The sequence below is a fragment of the Perca flavescens genome, chromosome 4, assembly GCF_004354835.1.
Source record: "Perca flavescens isolate YP-PL-M2 chromosome 4, PFLA_1.0, whole genome shotgun sequence".
NCBI classification, from domain to species: domain Eukaryota; kingdom Metazoa; phylum Chordata; class Actinopteri; order Perciformes; family Percidae; genus Perca; species Perca flavescens.
The window spans coordinates 6,532,294-6,560,001 of NC_041334.1; the positions used below are offsets into that span (position 1 = coordinate 6,532,294).

A 27,708-nucleotide genomic window follows, 5' to 3' on the forward strand; every position below is an offset into this window, starting at 1 on the left:
GAGCCTAATTAAATAAGTTAAATGACAGTTTTTTGCGTTTCTTAACACGGGAACTTGACATGTGCTACCTTGTCTTCACGTTTTGAAACATGCCCAGGGGCGGAGCCAGACATTGTGAACATTCAGGGCTCAGACCAAATTGGGGGCATGCTCCATTTACGGCAGCTTTATGCACTGTTTTTCAAGCCAAAAAAAAATCTGTATCATTTGGGAAAAAGATGATTGTTGCCAAGGAAAAAAAAACATTGTGTAGAGCCGACATCCTGTTTTATATCTAATTGTTCCTCAACTGTCTCCATCATTCTGAAATCAGAACACTTGAGGACGCATTTTCACTCCTGCCACCTAAAAAGAGGCAAATATTGTCTGATGTTACTATTTAATAATGTACAGTAGTTATGAATTTGGCATAAAAAGCATTACTGATCTTGACACCTATTTTTACTAGTTCAAAGAATGAACGGCAACATTTCTCCAGTAACAGAACTTTTGCTCCATTGATTTGCCCTTTCGGTCAGAGCGACTAAGGGGAAATGACAATGCTGAAATTGGCTTCCGATTCAGCAGTTAAGGGAAAATTTAAGGGAAACTTAAAGCTGAAGTTAGCGTTAGTTAGTGTTTGTCATTAAGATAAAGTATTAATTATCCCAGAGAGGCTTAAAAAACACAGTCTTAGATTTGTGAAAGCTTTATTCTATTTATGAAAATGCCAGATTTGTCAAGTCTAGGTATACAGTAGTGGTCTTGGATCTGGACCTGGTCCAATGTGGTTTACATATGAAAAAACAGGGAAATCTCCCTTTATTGCATTTTTCACGAATAGAATAAAGCTTTCAAAAATATTAGACAGTGTTTAGTCCACATTTTATAAGTCTAGGTATATAGTAATATAGTCTATAGTATATAGAAAAAAAACGTGAAATCTCCCTTTATGGCGTTCTCATAAAGACAATAAAGCTTTCATAAATCTAAAAGTGTGTTTTAGACATAATTCATACTTTATCTTAATGACTAACATGATTTCATACAGTAAAAGGTTAAAAAAACAGAGGATCAGTCACTCAGCAATGTAAGTTATGTTTCCTTGCTCAATCGGACGCTGTGAAGTGAAGTCGGAAGTTTTTTTTAAACCCTCAAAGATTCTTTGCTTTTTGAGAAAACATTCAGGGCTGGAGCCCCAGAAGCCCCCCTCGCCTCCGCCCCTGAACATGCCTTTTAGGTTTTGTTTGGTTTAGCACTCCACCGAGAATCTGCATTGTTGAATTGCAACCTCCTTTTTTAACTCCGACTCTTTCTTACTGCCCATTTCTGCACACGGCAGATGGGAGTCACTGCATTAATATTGATCTGTGTGTGACTCATGACATTAATCATCAGTGGCGTGATCCAGGGGTTGGACTTTAAGTGTGGCTCAGCCTATATTTGTAAATGTGTAGGTATTCTCTTCACAGGACAAACACTGTACAATGTCGTCTCGCATTGCCAGTTAGTCCACACAACATTCTGGGATGGGAGGAAAACGTGCTCTGGTTTATTGGCACTTCTTTAAACTAATCACAATCGTCATGGGCGGCACTAAGCGTCGAGCGGAGCCACGGTGCCTCTGCAAAATTAGCCTTGGGAAATAACTTGTTTTGGTGGAATGTGTACGTTCAAAGGTTGTTTTAGTCGTGCAACAAAAAACTCAGATTGGACAGACAGCCTAGCTAAGCTGTCTGGATTTACCCTGCAAAGATCTGAGGAGCAGTTAACCATAGTCCTCAGAAATCCACCTGAGATTAGAATGGCGACAAAAATAGAGAGGAAGGTAATGGGACATCCGGCGGAATTTCCAGAGGCAACGGAGCAATCCCGGAAGTGGAACGTCGTGGATATAGACTACTAGTAGAGTGAAGCACAGGGAGAGCATGGGGATCAGAAGTCACAGATCCACACGTTAACACACCTTCCCCTTCCCTAATCCCTGGAAGTGATTAAGCGCCACACAGCTAGTCAAAGCCGGGCTGAAACACAAACACCATTCCCCATGAGGACGTGCTGTAACTGTGTGTGTCTGGGATCTTGTACTGTCACCACCTAATATCACATATCCTCATACGTCAAACTCAAACAGTGTCAGTGCATCACTTTGTCTGAAAAAAGTGATTTGTTCAGCAAAAATGCTGATGAACAAGGCCTATAAACAACTGGGGTTTAGGTGGTTCGACAGACCCCACCCCCCCCCTGTCAAAGGTCCATAAGTTAAGCCTATTTTTTTGTGAACTAGTTTTTATGTTATAAAATAATAAATCTTTTTTAAATAACGACGGCCAATAATTTGAATCCGCCACAAATAAAAATGATCTAAACCAAACCGAAGCCCTGATCTAGAAGCACCACTTCTGTGAATGTGTTAACTGGCACCAACATGTAACATGTATCGGACGTCTAAATGTATCAACACACGCAACTACATTCACTCATAGTGTGTGTGTGTGTGTGTGTGTGTTTTAACAAAAAGGTCTATCTGAGCCGGTCAGCGGCAAAAACAGCACTTTTAGTGGATGTAAATTAAAGGTGCGCAATTGCCCAATAACTTGCATTGCAGCTGGTTTTGTACTGCTTAATATTGGACAAATTAAAAAATTGCTTTTCCCATCAGTCACTTAGAAACAAAAACAGGAAAATAGGGTCCAGGTTAAAAAAAAAGGAACTTAAAAAAAACAAGTTACCCTTTAAGCAGGATTGTCCTATCTTTACAAAAACGTATACCGTCAGACTAGTATGAAAAATATAATCACATACGAACTCATTGTGCAATGTAATTAAGAAAGGAGTCAGAATCCAGCAGTTCCAGCTCCCATGTTTTACACTTGTCAATACAGATAAACCATTGTTTCATTTTGCACAAACAAAGGCATTAAATACATGAAGTCCAATTACATAAACATCCCACATATGACTGTGCTCTAGTTAAGATAAGATTTATCTTTTAAAATTGATAAAGCATCTTACGAATTGTGTTTAATTTCAATAGGATGTGGAAAATATATGACTTTACTTACAGTGCCTCATGCAGCCTCTCATTTCTTCCCTACAGAGGCTAAGTTGGTGAAATAAAACAGCTGCACAGGTGGCCCAATAACTCAAAACCGTTACTTCATAGAGGTCCTTAGATCACTCTTAGTGCAATGACAATAATTCAATACAAAACCTAATGTACGGCATTGGCTGTAAAGTTACATTTAGAGCAGAACTATGGGCATTAAGAAATACAGAAAGAGTACATAAATCTGGCAACCACAGTTTGCCCACTTTTGTTAGTTAAACTATTTATCATCACACGACCAGGCCTAAAGCTACACGATGGATACACATTTAACAGCAAATCTGACATTACAAAACAAATCAAGGAGAAGCTGCACACTGACACTTATCATTTGGGAAATACAAACAGAAACCCAATGTTGGTTTTAAAAATATGCAACAGACCAATTAATGTAGATAAAAATACAAATTAACTGTGTATAAATAAAGTCACTGCAAGTCACCTTTTGCAAAAGATCGCACAAACAAGAATGAGTCTTAGTGTTAAGGACTAGTGTAAATGATAACATTTTGAGGTTTGGCCTGACATTTATCAGTTCCTTCCACTGTAACGGCATGTACAACAGATACTGGAGTAAACATGTAGAGAACCTGCCTTGTTCTGTATATAGGCTGAAAATAAGACCGCGGCAAACGCTGTCACAACCAACCTGAAACATCACGCAAAATGACACGTTCAAAATTAAAGTCTCTGCCAGAGAAGTGCAGTAGATTGTAGTGTGATTTTTTCTTTTTTACTTAGTATTCTTTTTAAGCACAATAAATTCCAAGTGTGTTGAAACTGCAACACCCATGGGGTTATGAAGTATATTTAAGTGTGTGTGTCAGTAGATTAGAACATTGGTGGGGAAACGGCATGGCGGTTAACTTAATGGTTAGATGGTCTGGTGCCTCAGAGGCAGAGAGGAGAAAAGAAGAGAAACCATGGCTTAGTCCGATTATTGAGCAGGGCTCTGGTATCAGTTGTTGCTTTAACTGGAGAAAAAGAGCATCCAGCGTATTTTGCCCCTCATGCTAGGACTCATCTACTGAAATTTAAGTGACTGACACGTTTAGAAATACAGTACTTGGAATCCGTACTGTAGCATTTTCTCTTACGGATTACATATTGGAAGAAGAGCAGGCCCTTACTGGACTGAACCCCAGGGGTGCATTTGCTCCCACCTAAAAAGCTTCTGGATTTTGTTTCTTATGGCAACACTTGCTTTTACTGGGTGTGAGGGATGTTTGCGTTCAACTTTCAGCTCTTCTCTGGTTGAAGACCAGTAGAGATGCTGGGTTCTTACATCACAATTTCATCACTAGGTGGCTCCCTGAAGGGTGGAAATCAGGTGAGGACAGTGTGCTAATGTGGAAGCAAATGCACTGCAGGCCTGCTGTTCTGAACACCAAATACATACAGTGATGACAGATTTAAAATAAAAATAAAGGGTTGCTCAGTCATTGGGGACTAAGGTTAACTTGAGCTACGTAAAGACCCGTAACTGAAAAATAGCTCCGACATGTGTTGGGAGGTATAGCAGGTATTTAGTAACAATTGCCTTCCTTTTGTTTCCATTTCTGCAGGTTATCAGAGACCAGTGTTGGGCACAGAGCGTTTGTGCTGTGGGCACGGGGCTATGCTTGAGGAGCCTCAGTGATGTGGCTAGGGCTCAGGGGGCCCTCCTTCCTCCATGGTGGCTGGTGGGTTGGGATCCTTGTGGAAAGGAGTCTCCTTGTAGATGAACCAGCAGTTCCCTGCCCACAGGATCATGTTCAAAAAGCCAAATATCTGTAGAAAGACAAGAGATAAGATGGAAAGTGACAACAAATAATGTGTATGGTGTACTTTTAAAGCGTGTTTAAAGTGTTCTGATTTTGTTGACAAAGTAGTGATGATTAATCAGAAATGTTCTTGAAATTGCAATATGCCCAACTACAATTTTCAAATCGCAGGAGGTGCAATTTAGGCTAAATAGTGTCAAAATACCATCTGAAATTAAATACAGTATTGACGTGCTGCACAGATGTCCTTGCCTACACATTAGCTATGTTTCCATCCACACGTTTTTATCCAAATTACGTGATATCGAATGAAAAATGCCTTATGGAAACAGTAAAATTCGATAGAATTTCATGAATATCGACTCAAATGAAATACGGTCTCATCGGATTTTCTCCTGATCGATATACGGTTTATGCAATAAACGCTGATGGAAATGTTATTTGCCGAATAAATTAATGAATTGCGATTAAGTTTTAGGTCATTTTATGGTTGTAACCCGCCACAAAAAGAAGAAGTTTTAGTTCATTTCCGCCCAGTATTTCCACTCCGTTTGCACTAGGGCTGGGTATCATTCAGAATCTTTCGATCCGGTGCCAGTTTCGATACCGATTCCTAACGATACTTTTTTCGATACCATATGATATACCATTTCAACATCAACAAAAATACATTAAACACAAAGCTTTTATTACGTGAAGTTTAAAAAAAAACTGTAACCACACTTGAAACCAACCGTGACTCCGTCCGCACCTCTCCGTGTGCGTGTGTCGGTCGGAGCTCCGCTCTGTGTCAACATGCAGAGAGGACAGATAAGCTTGTGTTTACGCGCTCAGACGCTTTTGGAACTGAAATTTGGCACCGAAAGATAAAGAATTTTTCGATACTCATAGGATTGGAGTAGTAGTTTTTTCGATACCATAAAAGTATCGCCGTTCGGTACCCAGCCCTAGTTTGCACACATGACAGGTGTCAACAAAGACAGATGTAAGCGGACGAGTGAGGAGACTAGAGACTTTTTGAATTTAATTTACGAGCAAAATATAACGGCTATTTTAGATAGCAAAAATCTAAGAAATACCATCATTTATCAGGAACTCGCGAAGGAAATGATCAACAAAGGTTACGACAAGCCGTGGGACGTCCTCCGGAGAAAATGGAAGGCGCTCAAACAGCGATACGTCTCAAAAAAAGAGAGTTGTCTCGCAGCGGTGCTGGAGGGAAAATAAAAAGGCAAGTTCCACCTTTTTGATGAGCTGGATCAGATCCTCGGCCAAAGGCCCATCGGAGCTTCCTTGGCTTCTAATATTAACAACAACAACAACAACAACTACTTTTGTCTAGCAAGTGCCAAAATGAATCGAAACACCTTAAAATGTCTCAAATAAATTCGATATACCAATTTAATCGCAAAACAGCATGTGATGTCATTACGCACAGGTTTTTATTCGCTTTAAAGCTGTTGGATGGAAACACACTTTCACCAGCTTTATATTCAGGAGTTTTTTTTACCTAACTTCAGATAATTCAATTGACAAGTGGATGGAAACTTAGCTATTGTTTTTCTACAGACATTAGAAAACATCTTTGTTTGCTACACATCCCTGCAAAAATCAAACCATAATAAAAATGTTTTTCAATGAAAATGAACAGTAATTTAAAAATTATCATTCCCTCAATATCACAAATCAAACCGCAATTGCAACATCAGTCAAAGTAAACAATTAGATATATATTTTTCTTAAATTGTTCAGCCCTACTGATTTAACTAGTAATTTGTGAGGTCTGCTTGTGGTGAATTACACTACCTACATTCATTACATGCATGTTGTGTTCTCCACTTGTGTGTTCCAGTGGAGTCATGCTATAAGCTTTAAAAAAGGTTTCATCTGTTGCCGTAACACCACTTAAAGTGATGGTTCGGAGTAATTTCATCCTAGGCTACTTTGCACCTTGACCTCGAGCCAAACAACCCCCCATAAGCTTTTTTTCCCTTGTTATAACATTGGTTGACTTAGCGTTATCAGCTGGTTAGCTTAGCGCAGGCTCTAATGGATCCACGTTTGTATCTCGTAAATTACCCCACTAATAATGCCCGGAATGATACCAAACTTCTACAGTAGTACAAATAGCTTCTATACTTATAAAACGAGGCATTAGAAATCGTTACACATTACGTAACTTTGGCGAGCGGGTCGGATCTCCTGGGAGAAGTGATGTAACGCTTTATGACACTACCACTGATCATTTTGTGGAGAAAAATATTGTGTGTTTTTTTTTTTTTTTCTCTGATGTCCTCCGACTGCTCTGCCTCCACTCTCTGTGATTTACAGAGTTTTGTGATGGACAGAAAGCTTTACTTGTTGGTTAAGAAAGGCTAAACGCAAACGGCTGGTGGAGATGTGCAAGAACTGGAGCTGGACAAGGGGGCGACGGGTGCAGCCGCCGCTCCAAACATCACGGCAGAGTCTAGAAGTCCAAGAGGACACGGAGGAAGCTACGTTTGACAACTTGGACTGGCTTTTGGCTCTGCTAGATTTTTATCATAAGTAATGTAATTATAACAAATGCACGTGTACAGTGGTGTATAAAGAATTACACTCTGAAACTGTTGGGTTGCCAAATCACAAAATAAAAAATAAAAATACTGTGCCGCTTTGACTCTGCTGCAAAAATTGTGCAGCAATCCCAGCAACGGAAGGGATGTCGGTTTTTATTTCAAACACCAGATGGCACCGGCTGTACTCCACTGTTCCACTTAGATAATCTACTATCAGCCACCCTCCAGTAGTTTGCGTTGAAAATCGAAAAAGTGGTGGCGCTGAGGTTGCTAGAACCAGAAAGAGCTAATCTCTTACAAAATCTTAATTGTAAGTTTCGAATTGTGATTTTCCTGAAGACAGTTTGTGTACAGCTAGTGAAATCAGGTTGACATCAGGTAAGTTTGTTGACAGCAGCAGTTACAACATGCAGCAACAACATGGTGAAATGCCAACATTTGATTATCAGCTTATAATGCTGTCTGCTTTTGGACAAAACTAGTGAGATTTACTGCATACTCTCTCAAGTATGGGCGGAGCAGTTATTTATAACCCATCCGACTCACACTATCCTATTAGAAAGCATGCCACTGTGTTTTAGCATAACTGTAAAATAACAATAAAACAACATTTTTATGTAGAGCTGCTCGATTACGGAAAGAAAACATAATCACGATTATTTAACACGATTACTCATTGACTTTTAGAAAGATGTTGAATATATTGAATTTAAAAAAACAGTGACAGCTGAACAAAACAGTGAAAACACCTTGAACTGTGAAATGTCGAATCTCGATTCTTTTTCCATCCAGAAGACAAAAAAGGAGTTTACTTGGGAGTTGCAAAATAACCGTTTTTCGCGATTACTCTGGTATTGTGATCGTGAGGACCTGAAATTGTAATTGCGATTAAAATTTTTGCACAGCCCTATATAACTGTCGTTCAGATTTCTTTTAGTCGTTATGGATTCAACATATTACAATGACTGACATGGCATATTTACACAATTCAATGTAGAAGAAATAAAACAAAACACGACATAACTTTCAGATTAATGTAAAGCATAAACCATTAGATCTTTTTCCCGATACCAATTTTATTAAATCTATTTAAAAAAAGAAAGAAATTACAAATCTTTTTTTTTAAGCACCTGCTGTGACGCACACAGTAGTCAAGTCTCTCAAAATACAACAAACAGGTGAGCCCGGTTTTTCTGGCATGCCTCAATGATGTGTAACAGCCTATAAGCAGCAGTATTAGAGCTTGGTAGAAGCATGCTGCATGCTTATTGGCTCACTGACGCTGATGAGATTTACTCCTTAGGTCAGGGGTGTCAAACTAATTCCACACTGGAAAATAAGAACGACATCAAGGGCCAGACATGTTTAGTTCATTAACAAGCTTTTATTTAGGAGAAAAGTCAAATATCTTTGACAGTATTATTGCATGTTTTATAAAGTTTTCTAACTTACAGTTTGGTCCACATTAAGTCCTAAAAAAGTCAGCAAAAAAGTTCCTCAGACATCATAGAAAAAAGGTTGAACAAAGCATTAGAGATGTTCCAATACCGATACCAGTATCGGTATCGGCTCAGATACTGCCTAAAACGCTGGTATCGGTAAGTACTGGAGTTTATGCACCGATCCGATAACACGTAATAAAGCCCTAAAGAAAATCTACATTAAAGTAGTTTATTTACAGTGATGAAAATAAGTATTTGAACACCCTGCTATTTTGCAAGTTCTACCACTTAGAAATCATAGAGGGGTCTGAAATTGTCATCATAGATAAATGTCCACTGTGAGAGACATAATCTAAAAATAAAAATCCAGAAATCACAATGTATGATTTTTTAACTATTTATTTGTATGATACAGCTGCAAATAAGTATTTGAACACCTGAGAAAATCAATGTTAATATTTGGTACAGTAGCCTTTGTTTGCAAGTACAGAGGTCAAACGTTTCCTGTAGTTTTTCACCAGGTTTGCGCACACTGCAGGAGGGATTTTGGCCCACTCCTCCACACAGATCTTCTCTAGATCAGTCAGGTTTCTGGGCTGTCACTGAGAAACACGGAGTTTGAGCTCCCTCCAAAGATTCTCTATTGGGTTTAGGTCTGGAGACTGGCTAGGCCACGCCAGAACCTTGATATGCTTCTTACAGAGCCACTCCTTGGTTATCCTGGCTGTGTGCTTTGGTCATTGTCACGTTGGAAGACCTAGCCTCGACCCATCTTCAATGCTCTAACTGAGGGAAGGAGGTTGTTCCCCAAAATCTCGCAATACATGGCCCCGGTCATCCTCTCCTTAATACAGTGCAGTCGCCCTGTCCCATGTGCAGAAAAACACCCCCAAAGCATGATGCTACCACCCCCATGCTTCACAGTAGGGATGGTGTTCTTGGGATGGTACTCATCATTCTTCTTCCTCCAAACACGGTTAGTGGAATTATGACCAAAAAGTTCTATTTTGGTCTCATCTGACCACATGACTTTCTCCCATGACTCCTCTGGATCATCCAAATGGTCATTGGCAAACTTAAGACGGGCCTTGACATGTGCTGGTTTAAGCAGGGGAACCTTCCGTGCCATGCATGATTTCAAACCATGACGTCTTAGTGTATTACCAACAGTAACCTTGGAAACGGTGGTCCCAGCTCTTTTCAGGTCATTGACCAGCTCCTCCCGTGTAGTTCTGGGCTGATTTTTCACCTTTCTTAGGATGATTAAGACCCCACGAGGTGAGATCTTGCATGGAGCCCCAGTCCGAGGGAGATTGACAGTCATGTTTAGCTTCTTCCATTTTCTAATGATTGCTCCAACAGTGGACCTTTTTTCAACAAGCTGCTTGGCAATTTCCCCGTAGCCCTTTCCAGCCTTGTGGAGGTGTACAATTTTGTCTCTAGTGTCTTTGGACAGCTCTTTGGTCGTGGCCATGTTAGTAGTTGGATTCTTACTGATTGTATGGGGTGGACAGGTGTCTTTGTGTGCTTTGGTCAGAATTCTAGCTGATAGACAGGTGTTCAAATACTTATTTGCAGCTGTATCATACAAATAAATAGTTAAAAAAATCATATATTGTGATTTCTGGATGTTTTTTTTAGATTATGTCCCTCACAGTGGACATGCACCTACGATGACAATTTCAGACCCCTCCATGATTTCTAAGTGGGAGAACTTGCAAAATAGCAGGGTGTTCAAATACTTATTTTCCTCACTGTATGTTCTTTTTCCGTTATAATTGACTGTCAAACTGGAGAAAAAAAGAAAGTTCTGGGGCATTCATTGTTTGTGTTTGTTCATGTTTCACAAAGAGTTTAACCTGAGCCAGACAAACAACAAAGATAGAAATCATATCACATCCATACAGGGATAGTAGTATACAGCTGTTAAAACTGGTATCGGATCGGTACTCGGTATCGGCCGATACGCAAGTTCAGGTATCGGGAAGCAAAAAAGTGGTATCGGGCCATCTCTACAAAGCATGATCAAAAGTGACAAGAACTTCAGAAAAAGCGACAAAAAGTTGAAAAAGCTACAAAAACTTGGTGTGCCAAAATTTATTGGGATCCTTAATTGATATGCGGGCCGGATTTGGCCCGCGGGTCTCGAGTGTAACACATGTGCCTTTGATATTGAACTTTTTTTTCGATACTTGATACTAAGGAGGCAATTCGGTCGGTGGCTAAAAAGCATCGAAGTTAAGTACCCAGCCCTATTATTCTCACATTACCAGACCTTCCTCCACAGCACTGTGGATGGAAGGTCTTGCTAGTCTACACAACATTCCTGGATGGGAGAAAAACCATCACAATCGTCACGGGTGGCAGACGCTGCAACTGTGCCTCTGCAAAATAGTCCGGGGAAGGAATTTGTTTTGGTGGAACATGTGCACGTAGGGAGGCGATCTCTGGAATTAAAATGGCTGTTGAGTGTGTGATGAGAATTTTACTTTTAAAACGTTTATTACTTTTAAAAACAGCTTACACCAGAAGGTTATCCTATGTTTTAAATTCATAATAACGCTAAGGGCCTATAAAATAATGTAAATGTGACCTAGGTACAAGAATAAGTTGAAATAAGTGGCATGGCTGTGTCTATATATTAATGACCAGGATGGTTGGGCTACATAGTTTGGCTGCTCATTCTGCATAAACAGTCACACATGTAATGAACTATGGCTGATGATATTATATGTGATACGACAAGACAGACTAAAGCAAGAAAGCCACCAATTTAAATAAAATGTTAAAAGACAACTACTGAATATACATGGCTTTGTGCCTTTGAAGTACAATATGTTTTCTGGGAAGTGAAGCTCAGTTTTCTTGTTTAGTTTGTGTGTGGATGAAGTGATTACATCAAGGACAAAATCTGTCCCATGATGAACTATATATCTGAAGATCTTGTTATTTAGAATCAAAGGTTCTACTGGAATGTGCAAACATGTGTGTCCGGTTCAGCAGCTCACATAAATCCTGGAGCAGACAGGATGAGTTTCCCAATAGTTATAAAAGTTTTTTTTTTAAAACACTGTCTCCTCAGAAGGACAAATATGGCCACTGTGAGAATGTTGGGTCTCTTAACAAAAAAGTACTAAGGTCTGTAGCAGCTGCACTACTTTACCAAGACTTACCACAGAGGCATTGAGGCGGCCCATGGAAGGAAACTCTCCTGGCTGACAGACATCTTGGCATGACTCCACTAGGTGCTCAGGGTTAGTGGCCCACTTCACATCAGTCAGGCCTTTGCCCCAGGCTGAGGACGACACGAGCCACAAGAAGGCAAAGGCAGCGGTCAGCACCAAGTCCTGGAGGGGGAGTACACAGTATACACTCAGCATCTTTACATTCACAATCATATCACACAGGTGTTCAAAAGGTTCTTCGTTGCTGTCGCATGTAAACCTAATGAGTGTGCTCTCATTCCAAGAGCAAAATCCAGTTCATAGTTTCTAGAATTTCTCATTTGCTGTGGATTTTGTCATTTTAAATTCAAAAAAAGTAACATGCACAGATGTTTTGGCTGTGTTATATAATGTGCTGTTCTGGCGTCTCCCTCCTGTCTTCATACTTCTATATTGATGCTCAGGATTATTAGAGATCTGGTGCTCCTTAAAAAAGAAAATGTTATGATTGCCTCAAGATAACCTTCTATGCACATGTGCTTAAAAATAAAACTTTCTGCCCGAGATATAAAGAATGAGATCTCAGTGGAGATATAGTAAAATGAGATTAGGGCCATACCAAAGTCACATGTTTCCAAGTAAAATAGAAGATGATAACTCGGTGTGATAATTATGTAGGGGTTGGATGGGTGTTGGTGACAAAAATAGTAGGGCTATTATTATTTTCCACAAGCGAACCACATGCCATCACCAAGCCAACACATTTTCCTGTTACGTCCTTGTCACAGACGCATCAGGACACAGTGGTGTTTACACTACAAAAGATAGAGGTCAAATACTTCCCAACGCCTTGCCAAGTGGTTTGAGTAATCAACTCACAATGCATCTGGGTGGTCGTTTACACCTGTATTTAGCGCTGTCCACTTGTGATCCAATCACCCAAGACACATTTTAAAACCAAGAATGAGGGTCTAAGATGCCTGATAACTATTCACACATACAGGGTCAATGTAGTAGGCTCTCTCTTGCCTCCCATGAGGCTGAAGCTAGCTGGTGTGCTAAATATCACACATCCACCTCGTGGTTCTAAGACAAGGCTACAGAGATGTAAAAAAACCATTCCATCTCCACTCATAGCCCCGGTTGGGGGGTGTGAATGGGGTTAGTAGGTATTAGGAAAGATCGGTAATGACGGGAGGGTGTATACTCACTACAATGGGACCACGGGTGGTCTGGCGGTAGACGTTCTGGTAGCCCAGGTAGAGGATCAATGTGGCGGTGCAATAAAGGAACCCAAACACACCAACACACACAAAGAACTCTGCCGAGGAGGAGAAGTCGCCTTGCAGGTAGTTCGTACGGACATCAGTGCCGTTGCATGTCGGTATGTCATACGGGTGTGCTGGCAACCTAACGGAAGGTAGATAGGGAGACAGCACTTTCAACAGTCGCTCTGATGACTTTTGTTTTACTCTCTTTTGTGTGATTTCAGAGAAAACAAGTCCTCACCTGACTTACTCTTCTATCCAAGGAATGCAAGAAGAGAGAATATAAAAGGGTTAAGCGAGAGTTGTAAGGTTTTACAAAGATTGTATGCACATATGAGAGAGAGAGAGAGAGAGAGAGAGAGAGAGAGAGAGAGAGAGAGAGAGAGAGAGAGAGAGAGAGAGAGAGAGAACCAAACAAAGCAGTGAATTAGTGGAATTAACATTTTTGTATCGTTTCACAGCGGTTACGTTCTAAAATACATATAAACACACCCACATGGGAAGGTGCCGCATTGCTGGATTTTGGGATGGTTTAGACCTGGTTTTAACATCTGTCTTAAGTGATAGCATGACTTAAGCTCTAAATATGTGTATATGTGCTTTATGCAAATACACATGTACATAATTTTTGTTTGAATGGCTGGTTGTGTGAGTGTGTATATAAATGTCCGTTGTTACTCCCACATATATCATACCAGTGTTTCCTCTACTATTGTTTTGAGGGGGTAGCCTGCCTCCCCCAAAATGACCCCCCGCCCCACCTGAAAAGGACAAAATTATAAAATTTTGCACACCCAAAAAAAAGAAAACCGATGCGCAAGATGAAGCGGTTTTCACACATACAGGCTATTCACTTCCCTTTCCTCACCTTAAAAGTTCAATTCATTTTAACTTACGGGCTGGCTACATTACACGCGTAATGTATGCGGAACGGACGTTCCAACACTACGCTTTCACTATTATCAATGAAACTAGCTACACCAGGCACAAGAGCAGCGAGTACACCCCCCTCCCCCCATGAAACCGCTTCACAGCCGCTTTCTCTAGAGAAAACAGCACTACAAGATAACATGAGGAAATGACGTATGAGCAGCAATGTCTGCAGTAATATCCCACATATTTCTAAATTTAGGGACGTTTTATGAAAACTTAAAAATAAGGTTATTGTAGGGCTGTGCAATTAATCAAAGTTTAATCGTATTGAGAAAAAAATATTATTTAGCACCTTATGTTTAGTAAACTATTTTTGTCTTGTTGTGAATGACGCACACTTTCGCCCCTCCAGAAGGCTAAACTTTCTCAGCCAACATTTGAATATATTTATTATATCATTTATTTTAAGGGGAATATTTTCAACGGGAAAAAAATAAATAAGGTAAATGTCAAAGTTCAAGGTGTTTTCACTGTTGATTTGTTTTACTGTTTTTACATTTTAATGAATGCCATAAATAATATATATTAATAAATGCATTTCCAACAGTTAATGAGTAATCCTGTTAACCAATCGTGAGTTCAATATTGACCAAAATAATTGTTTATTTTTTTCTATAATCAAGCAGCCCTAGGTTATTGTAAACCGGCGGCTACCTTTTCCAGGCAACCACAAGGCGCAGAGCTCCAGACAGCCACGCATAAAGGAGCAGGCAGCACAGCACCAGAACAAAACATTGTAATATTACCACAGTATGATAATACCTAGTGCTGTCAAACCATTAAAATATTTAAACATGTGCGTCGATATGAGACGCAGAGGGCCAACAAAGCGGCGGTACATGGGAATGAGAATGGGCTGCACACCCTTTATGCTGTTATTGGCTCGGGGTTGCACACCCACGTGGGGTCCAGAGTCTCTTTGTTGACGCCCAGTCTTTACAACGTATTTTCCAATATTTTCCAACTTGTGAATGTGGCGGGCGAGGAAGCTGCAGCGGTTGCAATTGAAACGGTGAATACCAAACTATACAAATGTAATTTATACATGTATATGACTTTATTGCAGTCAGATAGTGAGAAAACAAGCTGGTATATATTTCGTATGGCAACAATAGGTTGTGGTGATGCTTCGCTGGGCTGCAATTTACGATTAAAGAGAGGAAGAAGAAGAATTTCTGGTCCGTGCAAAACGGCCCTGCGCAATTTGAACACTACCCTGTCAAAATGTACACACTACACAAGTGAGTACATAGTATACTACTACATGTGTACTCACAGAAGTATCAGAATCGAGACACACTGCAAGTGTAAAAGCCATACTTTTCACCAGATGAGGACAATAATCCACAATTGTGTTTGCCAACTGAAAGAGGAGAAATATCTAGAATGGTTTTGTCCTGGAGTTTCAAGAAAACAATCTGAAAATCCTGTTTCACACACTTACTGTATTTTAAAATGTATTTTTGATGTGGACAAGGCTTCAATTAGAGATACACAGCAGAAGCTATTATGACTGGGAGCGCTCTAGTTTTCTACAGTACCTGAATGGGTAGCCAAACACAGGCTCTACAGAGCTCTCTTCAGGGGTTCCTGCCGGGCATTTGACTGTAAAGTGGGATGTCCCAGAGTAACCTCCAGTGGTGGCAAAGGCAAAGATGGTGAAGACCTGTAGGGCAGAGAAATATGCGAGGGTTAAAGGGTTTTTAAGGAGAGGCGAGTTTGTTTGACTGACAGGTGGCCCAAGCTATCAGGCTTTTGGTTTTAAAAGGAAATTAAACCTGGTTTGGCTGCTGTGATTCTGATTCTTGATTTTTACAATACACGTAATACATTCATGAACTCTCAATACAAGTTTTTATTCAAGTTAAATTATTGTCAATTTAATGACCGACACAGTGAGAAACTGCCTTTACTGGCTAATGTCCGTGTTTACAGGCTGTGACATACAGACTAGTTTTTCATTCAGTAATCAATTTAATAATGTGAATTCCTCATAGTTATAAAACAAACTCTCAAAATGTACTGCATTTTAGGACCACAGGTAATATTCTACATTTAAGTCAATGCATTTTCCCTTCTAGATGTGACTTTCACTTTCTGAACTAATTTCCCCACTTTAACATCACTCTCCTCCCTGCAGTCAGCACATCCTATTTCCACACAGGAAACTCCCTTCCTGCGGCTCAGAGCTGAAAGCAAAATGGCAAACGCTTTAATATAAAGCTGACAAACCAAACTTTCAGCTTAAACCAACCTAGCAAGGGGTGTTTGGCTCGAGGTCATGGTGCAAAGGACCCTAGGGTGAAATTACTACAAACCATCACTTTAGTATGGAAAGGACTATGAAAGCGCCCCATGACGTCATTCTTTGTCCAATCACAATAATAATCACAGGTAATTCCGCTGCAGACAAAAACTAGGAAAATATTTTCTATTAGGTTTGTCATCTGTGATAAGTAGTAAAAGAAAACCTGCGGTGGCAAATGGTGACTGATTTTTACATGACAAAATATTAAAACATGCCCATCAACTAGATTTATTTAGAATTAGCAGAGCATCAGTGAGTACGTTTACATGCACATAATATTCCAGTTTTTGCCCTTATTCCGAAAAAGACGATATTCTGACTAAGCTGTTTACATTGCTAATGAAAGTGAATATTCCACTAAATCTGTTGATATCCAAGTCTTTGATAATGTTTAAAAGTAGCTGTGTTTCTCCTTCTTATCGGGTCTGCAGCCTTGCAAACTGTTGGCCAGTTGGTTTGTATACAGCAACCATAGCAACGCACAGAGCTGACCATAAGCCAGAAACGGGCAAGAGGCCATAAACTGCAGCAAAAACCCGTATTGAGACGCATATTCCGAACGCGCTGTATACATGTCTAAAGATTGTTTCTAAAACCCGAATAATACCAGAATATCCCACGTCTTAATCAGAAAATGCTATATTTGGAATAAGGCCTTATTCTGAATAACAGTCGAATATTGGTGTGCATGTTAACGTACTCATTGCTGCACCTAGGCCTACTTGTTCCACACCTTTATTTGTGTCTGAAGTTTTTTTACTGTGGTAGAAACTTTCCTATTTCCTGTGTCATGTGAATGACAAGTAGCCTATACTGCTGTAAGTGTCTCTCATAATGAAGCGCTGAGAAGAGAACACTTAAGTTGGGTTAACACTGTAGGAGCTGTTTTTCACACTGCATAAGAATGAATATCAGCAAAACGGGAGAAAAACAAGCTGATATCTTCAACTATGCTGACAGAGAGCAGACCCCAGCAGAAAGAATGGAAAGCAGAGAGGAACCCAGACCATTTCCTCTAACCCTCTACATGAACTGACGGTGCAGAAAAACTGCGATGCCACTCCAGGGTCGCAGACAATCAACTGCGGTGAGGGAATAACTGCAGTCAGGAGTACTTTTTCACTGTAATGTAATGGTTTTACAAACTTAGCTTTCTAACATTGCTATAATGCGTACATTAAGTAGGATAAAAGGTTACTCAGTTCAATACTGTACTAGTATTACTGTACTGTATTACACATCCTTCAGTGGCTGTAGGATGTGTAATAAATGCTTTGTGTTTAAACCTTTGGCCCATTGTACATTTTTCTGATGAGGCGCTGAGCAAAACCCATCGCATTAATGAGAGGTCCTTGATCATAAACATTCAAGAGTTAAAAAACAAAACAAAAGAAAAACATGACAAAACATATCTTCCTTGTCCTGAAATTTCCTGTAACGTGTTGGATGAAAATGCATATTTGGGATTATGCAGTGTTTTGGAAGTTTAGTCACAGGCAAACGAATTGAAGATTCATGATTTTTTTAATGCGACAATATGGTCACCTGCTCACAAGATAATTGCTCTTTTGTAAATGGTGGTGTTGCAGCAACAACTATCATGTAAAGTATCAATAAATAAATAAGAAAAAAAATTAAATCGGAATCTGCTAAAATCGGTATCGGCTGGCAGCACCTAGGAACACCATGTGACAAAGGGCACCCCCTCCACAAACATCTCCCCCTTCCCTGGACATCCTTCCTCCAATCAAAAGCTTCTGATAAGGGCATGTGATCCAAGCTTCCGTGCTTTCTTTCAAGAATAATGTCCTTTGTTCACTTACACCCACATCTACCAAAGCACATTCCCAAATCATCAGGATCCTTTGCAGCAAGTACATATCATTTGCATACAATGGGCCAAAGTACAGGGCCAGGCACTGAGGTGAACAGGCTGCAGCAGTGGAGTAAAGACCGCAATATAAACAACACACACACACACACACACACACACACACACACACACACACACACACACACACACACACACACACACACACACACACACACACACACACACACACACACACACACACACACACACACACACACACACACACACACAACTGGAGTGCAGTACGTAGCAAGCTGAGGATCTTCAGGAATGGGTTTCATCTTTCAGGTGTCTCTGGATCGCCACAACATTTCTCAGCTTTCATCTCAGCCCTGTTTGACCCACCCAGGCCAATCAGACAGTACCCCAAATAAACCCTGTGGAGGGGCGGGGGGGGTTCCCTGTCCCGAATCCAGTGTCCCACCCAGTCTCACATGGACTGACTGAAGCATTCCTCACTACTTCTCCTCAGCAAGGAGTGGCAGGCCAGATAAGAGACCGCAGCAGCCAGTCACAGGGTTCTGACAACAGCAGTTTAACATTTTAAATAGAGATGGACCGAGTACAACTTTCTAAGCCGATACCGATTTTATCAGATTCCGATAAAAAAAATTTCTAACCGCACAGCACACACAAATATTTATTTCCTATCTTTTCTTTAATAGAACATTTTTTGAACAGATAATGAATCACTATAAAATGGAACTATATAAATTACTCCTGAAAATGAGAAATTCACACACATCTAAAAGTGCAATGTTAGAACCATTTCCTTCTTTTCACATCCAATGGTTTTTGGTATCGCCCCTCCACGCCCTACTTTTTCTTTGCAGGTGTTGCATATTGCAAACTTGTTATCTTCTGCACACACACTGAAGAATTTCCAAACAGCTGACATGTTGCAGGTTAATTCACGAGGTTCCCTACATGTGCGAAAATAGTGCGGGTACGCGTGACACACGGCGGAAAAGTTGAGAGAAAGGGAAAAAGAGACTTTAACTGTTGCGAACTGTAACTCTTATAACTTATGTTGGCAGTTAATTGTAGCATTGACCGGCATGAAATCGGCATATGTCAGACTGACCTGCCGGTCGCCGGTCATGGCCGAGCATGTGAAAATCGGCCAATTCCGGTCTATCGGTGGGTCTCGGATTTTAAATAACAACATTTATGGTACAGTTATAGCACATCACGTGAACATACAGTAATAGTGGCCCAAAATCCAACCCAGCTGGTCCGGACTACAAAAATAGCCAGACCACCTCCGTAAGTGGTGATCATCCTCTATTTGACACTGTGGCAAGTGTCCACGTTTACAGGGTGTGGCATACAAACAAGTTTCACATCCAGTCATATGAATTATAAACATCTTCCAAGAGCATTACAGTAGAGGAGGGGAGGGAAACATCACCCTGAAAGAATTCTGTTTATTTCAGCCTTGAGACCGAAGCAGACTTACAACACCACCTTCAACTTTCTAAACTGCCTGGAGTAATTGGTTAAGTTAAATCAGATTTGAAAGCTCATTGACCATCTTAACGTAAAAGATTCTCAAACTCAAGAAGCACTGCCACCAAACTGGTGGCCACGTTTCAACTAGGGGTGATACATCGGGATAGACTTTTTTGAGTTATATAAATGTAACCATATTGAATTGGCATATGACAAGGTCTCTTATCGATTGCAGGTTCCTAAATTGAAATCGTACCGTGAGAGACTTTAGGATATCAGCAAGTATTGTATCATTGTCAAAGGAATCAATATAAAATGGTATTGTGTTAAAATTTGTGATTTACACCACTAGTTTTAACTAGGGCTGGGTATTGTCAATGATATCAAGATTCAATTTCAATACTTTGGGTCACAAACGGATATTGATTCAACTTCACATGAACTCAATCTTCATACACGTAGGTGACTGAAATACCCAGCCAATTCATAAAAGTACCTTCTGTTTGATATGGTTTAGAGCAAATTGAACCCAAAACTTATTTCACCATTTCATATACTTTATTTATACAAAGAATAAACCATTAACAGTACTGTATGCGGTAATGCATTAAATACAATATAAAGTGCATACACACTTAAACGTACAATGTGTTATTTTCTGCTGCTAGGGTCTTTAAATCAAAACAATGGATGTAAACAGACTTTTGATGTCGTGAAGTGGCATTATGGCAGTTGTAGTTTTCATTGTTTAAAACAATTGCCAATTAAAATACATCTGTTCACGGATAGGTTTATCCATTACAGTTTTATCCATGTTACGTTTAGTAACGTTTATTCACGTCATTCTGATAAAAGTTTCCCCCACATAATTACGTTTTCTTGGTTCGCTAAATTAGCAATAGAACTGTCTATCTATACAGCAAACGTTAACACTAGCAGGCGAACGTAATCGTGGGTTAGCCCAGAGCTGTTTAATGTTAACTTTACCTTGGTCATAACAATTATACCTCAAATAACTTCATTGTTGTAACCTTATAACGTTCCCCACAAAGCATTAGCTACTTGTCAACGTAGCACATAACGTTAAGCTGGATTGATAGATACTGAAATGTATCAATAAATAAGGTATTATATATTACTGTGTTATATATTACTGTATTACTGTGTTGTAAGTGGCGTGTAATCAATGGCAAAATTATGCTGTGTGGCAGAAAGCTTTAGATTTACAATTTCTCTCGAACATATCATCTTGGTTCCCGTGTTTTGACGGAAGTTAGAGTAACTAGAGGGATCAAAGGTTTTAGGACGCCACTGACAGGCGACTAAATGAAACGTCCCATGTCATTCTCTGGGTTTGAACATTGTTGGAAACATTTGGGATATTGTAAGTACACAACTCAACAAAATATATAAAATAGGTATAGTCGTTTTTAATGTTTAATTTTAATGTAGAAAGGTTACATATTGTACCTTTAAATATACATTTGTGCCTCAGCTGAACTTGCAACACGATGTACAATGCACAATATTCTGGGCTGCAATAATTTAAATAACATGTAAAGTGAATACCAGTGGCGAACCTTGAGTACTACAGCTGGGCCTTCACCTTGGCCATCACCGCCGAGAAAAGAAATCATCACGGAAAAAAGCAACACTACGATGAATTGAAAGGGTTTAACAAGTGCAATCATTTAATTAACGATGACAAGGATGTAAACAAATAGACCATAACGTCAATAACATTCTCCGCAACAAGAAACATTCTCAACATTAACTTCAGAAAACTGGAGACCATTTAGGCTACATAGTTGAAATTAAATAAACATACTCTAAAGCCAAAAACTGGAAATTTAAAATTAGGTCACGCAGAATGTCAGCCCGTCACCATGGACAGCGCTAAGAAATCACGGCGTATTACAAATCATTCAGACATTGACAAATAAATTCATGAGCATCATCAATCTACAATACAATTTCAAAATCACAATACGCCAAAAGTTACACAAAGCTGATAATACAAAGACTATGTTTTAAAGTTGCAATCAAGTGCAAATGCCTCTCCATGTGCAATTACGCATAGTACAATAAATTAAAGTCACAATTTTAATTTATAGGTTCTACTATACCTCCTTAATTCTCCACAGGAAAAGGGACAGACAAATGAGCATGGGGGGAATAAAAACCCTCTAAAAACAAAAATCCAACCACACACTTCTGATAAGTTTTATATATTGATTGATTGATTACATATTGAATTAAAGGCTGGGACAACCTCCGTAATAAATGCAATTTCCTGAATGTCCACTTGGCCAGTAATCTTAATCCCTTGAAATAATAATCAAGGTGGTTTATAACATAGGCCTACCTTACATGAAAACGAAGTCCATTAGTCGGTCTTTCTTTGTGAAGTGGGCGATGGCGGCGTCATAAAGTTTGTCCTTCGATTTGAGCTCCAAAAGAAGTGATTTCTCTATGGACATCAGTGCCTAAGCTCCCAAGCGATCCTGTCCAGTACTGTTCCTGGCGTGCGTCTTGATGCGCTTCAGAGCCGAGAAAGACGAAGCCGAAGATCAACTCTAGTGTCCCCAAAAGTTTGCAGGTGTGCCGCAGAATCTTGATATCGGTGGGCTGACTTTGTCAGATTTGTAAAGCTGACAAATCCGCCGCTGACCCAGGTGGATGACTTGTCAGTTGTAAAAAGTAAACAACTCCAGCAGTACAGCTTCTTACCGTCCGTCATCCATGGATATCCCTGATAATTTTCGGCCTTGAAATGCCTTTCCACTTTCTTAACCTTTTCTTTTAATTCCAGTTCTGGAGTTGGTCTTCAGTTTTTTATTATTTCAAGTTTTTCAATGAAAGGCCGCCTTGAAAACGGCGATGCTATCAAGCTAGCCACAACGTCACTCTCGTCTTCCGCCATTTAACTCTGTCTCTCAACCGCTCTCACCACTCTGCAGAGATCGGACTTCATGAAGGCCTACGATCTTTTGTTTTTTTCCCGCCCACTTGAAATCAAAGCGTGATTGGTCGATTTGCCCGTCACTCTACGCACCAAAATACATAGCTTGGCCTTCCCCGGGATTCGTGAAGTCCTAACCAATGAATGAGCCAGCTAACCGGGCCTTAATAGAGACAGACGATTCTGATTGGATAACATGTTTTCAGGACATGAACTTGACAGTAAGCTTAACTTTAGAACATAGATGAGAGAAAATGTATTGTATTAAATTAAATGAGATAGAAATAAAAAAATAAAAAAAAACATTTTTTATTGAATACTTAATTATTATTATTAAATGTATTATTATTTATTATTATGTTTAGGCCTTCTCTGAAGGCGTAGAAGGCCCTGAAGGTTCCCCACTGCTAGAGACTAAGATTTGCATTTATATTGTGTGTATTCACTGAATACACACAATATAAATGCAAATCTTAGTCTCTTGCCTCTATCTGAACTGAACTTGCAGCACAACATAAACGGATTAGAATTTTTGTTTTGTTTTTTCCTTTTGCTGTCCCTACCGGGCTGGTGTATTGCAGAGAAAGATCCAGTGACAGCAGCAACTTGTTGCTCTCGCTACCAATATTAGCTGCTTTGTTAAAACAATGTAAGGCTGAAAAAAATTCCCTGTGCTATTTTTTACAGGATTAAGCCTCTAGCTAAATGTCTGCCAATTCATGCTTTGCTGTTGAAACACTGCAGCGTCATGTTGTCCATCTCAGCTGGGAACGGAGAAATGACGAGTTATAGCCGACCAGTCTGACGTGTGTAAAGATATGTATGGTTGTGGCCGGGTTGGCTCAGTTGGTAGAGCAGGCGCACATATTTGTTATGCCTCGACGCAGAGGTCCACGGTTCCAGTCCAACCTGTGATGATTTCCTGCATCCCCCTCTCTCACCTAGCTGTCCTGTCCATTAAAGTTGGAGAACAGGAAGAGACAACCCTTACCATATTACGATGTTACGATATCCAAGACCTAACTTGATATCTAGTCTCATATCACGATATAATATGGCAGACTATATATTGTTGCAATTCGGTCCGGTAGATAACGGTCCTTAAGGCACCGGTGCCGTATTAGCACCGGGTCTCTCGTTTTTTGACAACGATGTGGCGAGGAGGTAACGTTAAGGCGGAGTTAGCAAGCTAACGTTAGCTAACTAACACCGCCAGGTTCACCGTGCTTTCATGCTGCATTGCTTACAGGGAACGAGCTGAACAGTGGGCTGGGTCTAACGTTAGCGGTCCGCTGACCGGGATTGCGATTGCGAACGATTAATTGTATTTGCAATAATATATTTCCTAATCACAAAGGCTGCGATTTGGTCACATGACTGGCGAGAGCAAATCAGTCTGCACTCCGCAGAAAAAGCATCAACTTGGCACGCTAACCCGTTCTCTTAATACAGCCGTGACGCTAACGCTACACTGTACCTTGAGCTGATTTCTGTCATTCAAACAACTCTGAGTTGTAGTTTAAAACCTTTACAGCCATTTTAATAAAATGAAGGGTTTTATTCAGGCTCGAGTCCATACATGCAGTTAATGGATACAGGCACGCAGAACTCAAGGCTCGGTTGGCAACGATTAGCGGTTAGCTCCGTTATAAAGATATGGAGCTATCACTGAGAGGGGTAACAACCAGACTGATAAATGACGTTCGGAAAGCTTTCACAGCAGCGTGGCCACGGTGTTTCAACAGTTTTATTAGTACAGTTAATCCCACGGCAAGACTACCAGCAACTAGCTAACGTAACGATAGCCTCTCTGAGCAAGCACACACGGCACGCAACTTCACGAGGGGGAGGGGCTGGAGGCAGATCCTCTCTGTGCGCTGTAAAAAAGAATACACCGTTGTGCGTGCGTTCGTATGTATGTATGTATGTATGTATGTATGTGTATATGTGTATATGTGTATATATATATATATATATATATATATATATATATATATATATATATATATATATATATATATATATATATATATATATATATATATATATATATATATATATATATATATATATATATATATATATAGAGGCAGGCATTTTTATTTTTAAAGGCCAGTTATTTCATCGATCCAGGATACTATGCATCCTGATAAAAGTTCCCTTGGCCTTTGGAATTAAAATAGCCCCACATCATCAAATGCCCTTCACCATACCTAGCATGGGTGTGTAAACTTATGCAAAGGGGGGACGGGGGTATCACAGACACGCAGTTGGATACTGTCCTCCTCTCCTACTTCAATACCTAACAAATCTATGTCTTTCTCTCCCCTGTCTTTCACTGATTGAAGCCTGAAAATACTGTAAACAAATTAATAACATAACTAATTACTCCGGTTCAGGCTGGTCCTTATCCTCAACGCATGCTTTTTTCAGTCGCGGAAAATACTTTTCAATACTCATCTGGATTGAAGCAGCAAATATTCAGTGTAAGAGTAAAAAATTACATAACATTATTTATAATCCGTTTATAGTATATAGTTTATAGTCACAGCTGCTACATATAGTGTTTTTACCCTTGACAATCCAACTGCATTTTACCGCAAACTTGCGACTAGTTAACTATCTAAAGAAGGCACAATCGCTTGTTTGCTAAGAGTCGGATCGGTGATTGTGAATGTGTGATTGTGTAAAAAGAATTAACGAAACGCAATGTGCGGCAGCTGGTGTACACACACACACACACACACACACACACACACACACACACACACACACACACACACACACACACACACACACACACACCAATATCGATGCTGAAACCCTCACGTTACCAAAATTGAGGCTACATCCACACTACTACATTTTCATTTTAAAACAGTGTCTTCAAATAGAGTTGGAAGCAGAAACAACGGCAACCATGTATGACCCATAGAAATCATCCAACTTTCTGGTTTAATTTAGACCTGCTGTTTTTGTATTAACCTCATTGCAATGGAAACAGTGTGCCCTCATCTTAAGTCTTATCTTTAAATAAAGTGGTTTATATAATTAACGGTTGACTTATTCTGATTGCCTGACTTCTCATGTAGTTTGACCATGAAGAAAAAACCCTGCAAAACTAAGAAAATGAAGGCTAACACATGGGTCATAATTCGGTTGATATTTATTGGAGGTCTGACATGAGCATTGTGCAATAAACTAACTAAGCCAGGCTTTATTACTCACCTTCCTGGAGTCAAACAGCAGATAAAACCTGCTGTATATGTTAATCACCAATCGGACTCGGCTGCTCCACAAGCTCACGCCTTAAATACACACAGCACTGCCTGCAGTATCAGGGCAGTTAGCACAGTAGTCTTCCTCAGCCACATATACAGATCACAACCAATATTAGGGGATGGTCACATTAGAGGGGGCATTCCTGAACTATTATCTTTTTTTTTTGTGTATGGTGAATTCAAGTTACTCATTATGAAGTCAATTGCAGAGTCACAGGGTAGAGATATTTAGAGCATCCTAACCATTTCAGGGTTTCTCCTGGCACACAATGGGCCTTTGGTGGGGTCTGCGCATGACCGGTATGCGTACAGTAAATGCAATCAGTCGGTGTTACCTTATTTGACAGAAATCTATGCATTTACCTGTATATTATGCTTGAGTAAATAAAACCCCAGTGTACAAAACTGGTTAAGAAAAAAAATTATATTAATATTAAAATAAATAACTGGGAGAGCCAGACTCTCATACAAGTTTTTGTTCTGCTTGTTCAACAACGGTTTGGTAAATTGCTCTTAAAACACACATGGATTGCTATTTTGAATCTAAATCTTTACCATTTTAGTTGTGGTGATTTTCCTTTGGGGCTGGCTAAAACCAGGGGGGTGGTGGTGGGGGGGTTCTTTTGTGTAAGAACACATGGAATCAACAACAGTTCTGACTGGAAGTGCTAAACTGTCTGAAATTAATGCAACCACTATTATAGCTATTATTTCAATACAGAAGTCACAATATCTGGGAATTTCCTGGCAACTGTTTCAACTTCCAGTCCACTGCCATACATAATCAAGTGTACAATGAAAAGTGTACAAGGGCTCAATTACAAAACGTTGACGTTCTCTAATTTAGGTTAACATTCCACTTTGTAAATAAGTAGCTCCATGCATTGTAAATTCACCAACTATGGCATAATTTAACTCAGTGAACCAGTTCAAAAGTCAAGACTATAGGAAAAATACAAACAGCACGATGATCAAGCATAACTTGTAGCTAACGTTTACGCTACGTGGTTTAGTATCTAGTTAAGATACATTTTAACTTTTTAACTTACCCATTCTAGGACACGAATAAATCCAAGAGGTTCTTTCAATGGTCCCAAGTCCAGAGAAAATCCAGACACCAATTTCTGGGGATGACAAACAAGGTGTGTACAAGGGCAAATAAAGCATATAGCGGCTAAAACATAGTTAGCCTGCTGACAACGAATTACTTAATTAGCGTTCACATTAGAACCCAATCAACTAGCAAACTATCGTTACCTGTTTGTCACCTTGCGGCTAACTGGCCCTGCCCTTGTTAGCCAACCCCCTGCTAGCGACATGCTAAAGCTAACTCACGTCAACCTGGCTATTCAGCTAAATAACTTACCTGAACAGTGTCCATTGAGACGTGCAACAGCTACAAAGCTGTCTGTATTGATCTCATAAAGCTGTCCGTTTCGTTGTTACTCCGTTTGCATTCGAACGGTGGCAAGCGTTACGACAGCTAACGTTACGGACTCTCAGCAGGCGATAGACAAGCAGGAGACAACTGCTACTAGTGACTACTGTCAAACTCTGTACAACTGAACCGCTGTCAAACTAACAAGAATAAAATACACAGTACTTCCGGTTATTAC

The 27,708-nt window shown here is 39.9% G+C and overlaps 1 protein-coding gene across 1 annotated transcript; it reads right to left on the reverse strand.

The window, feature by feature from the left end:
* Nucleotides 1-2,822: 2,822 nt before the first annotated feature.
* On the reverse strand, nt 2,823-27,706 carry sypl2a (synaptophysin-like 2a). Its single transcript, XM_028575576.1, has 6 exons — nt 27,459-27,706; nt 27,142-27,216; nt 15,758-15,882; nt 13,227-13,425; nt 12,025-12,198; nt 2,823-4,858 (listed from the first exon to the last, which is right to left on the reverse strand). The coding sequence occupies exons 1-6, from the start codon at nt 27,471-27,473 to the stop codon at nt 4,733-4,735; spliced, it is 714 nt and encodes a 237-aa protein (XP_028431377.1). The 5' UTR covers nt 27,474-27,706; the 3' UTR covers nt 2,823-4,732.
* Nucleotides 27,707-27,708: the final 2 nt, after the last annotated feature.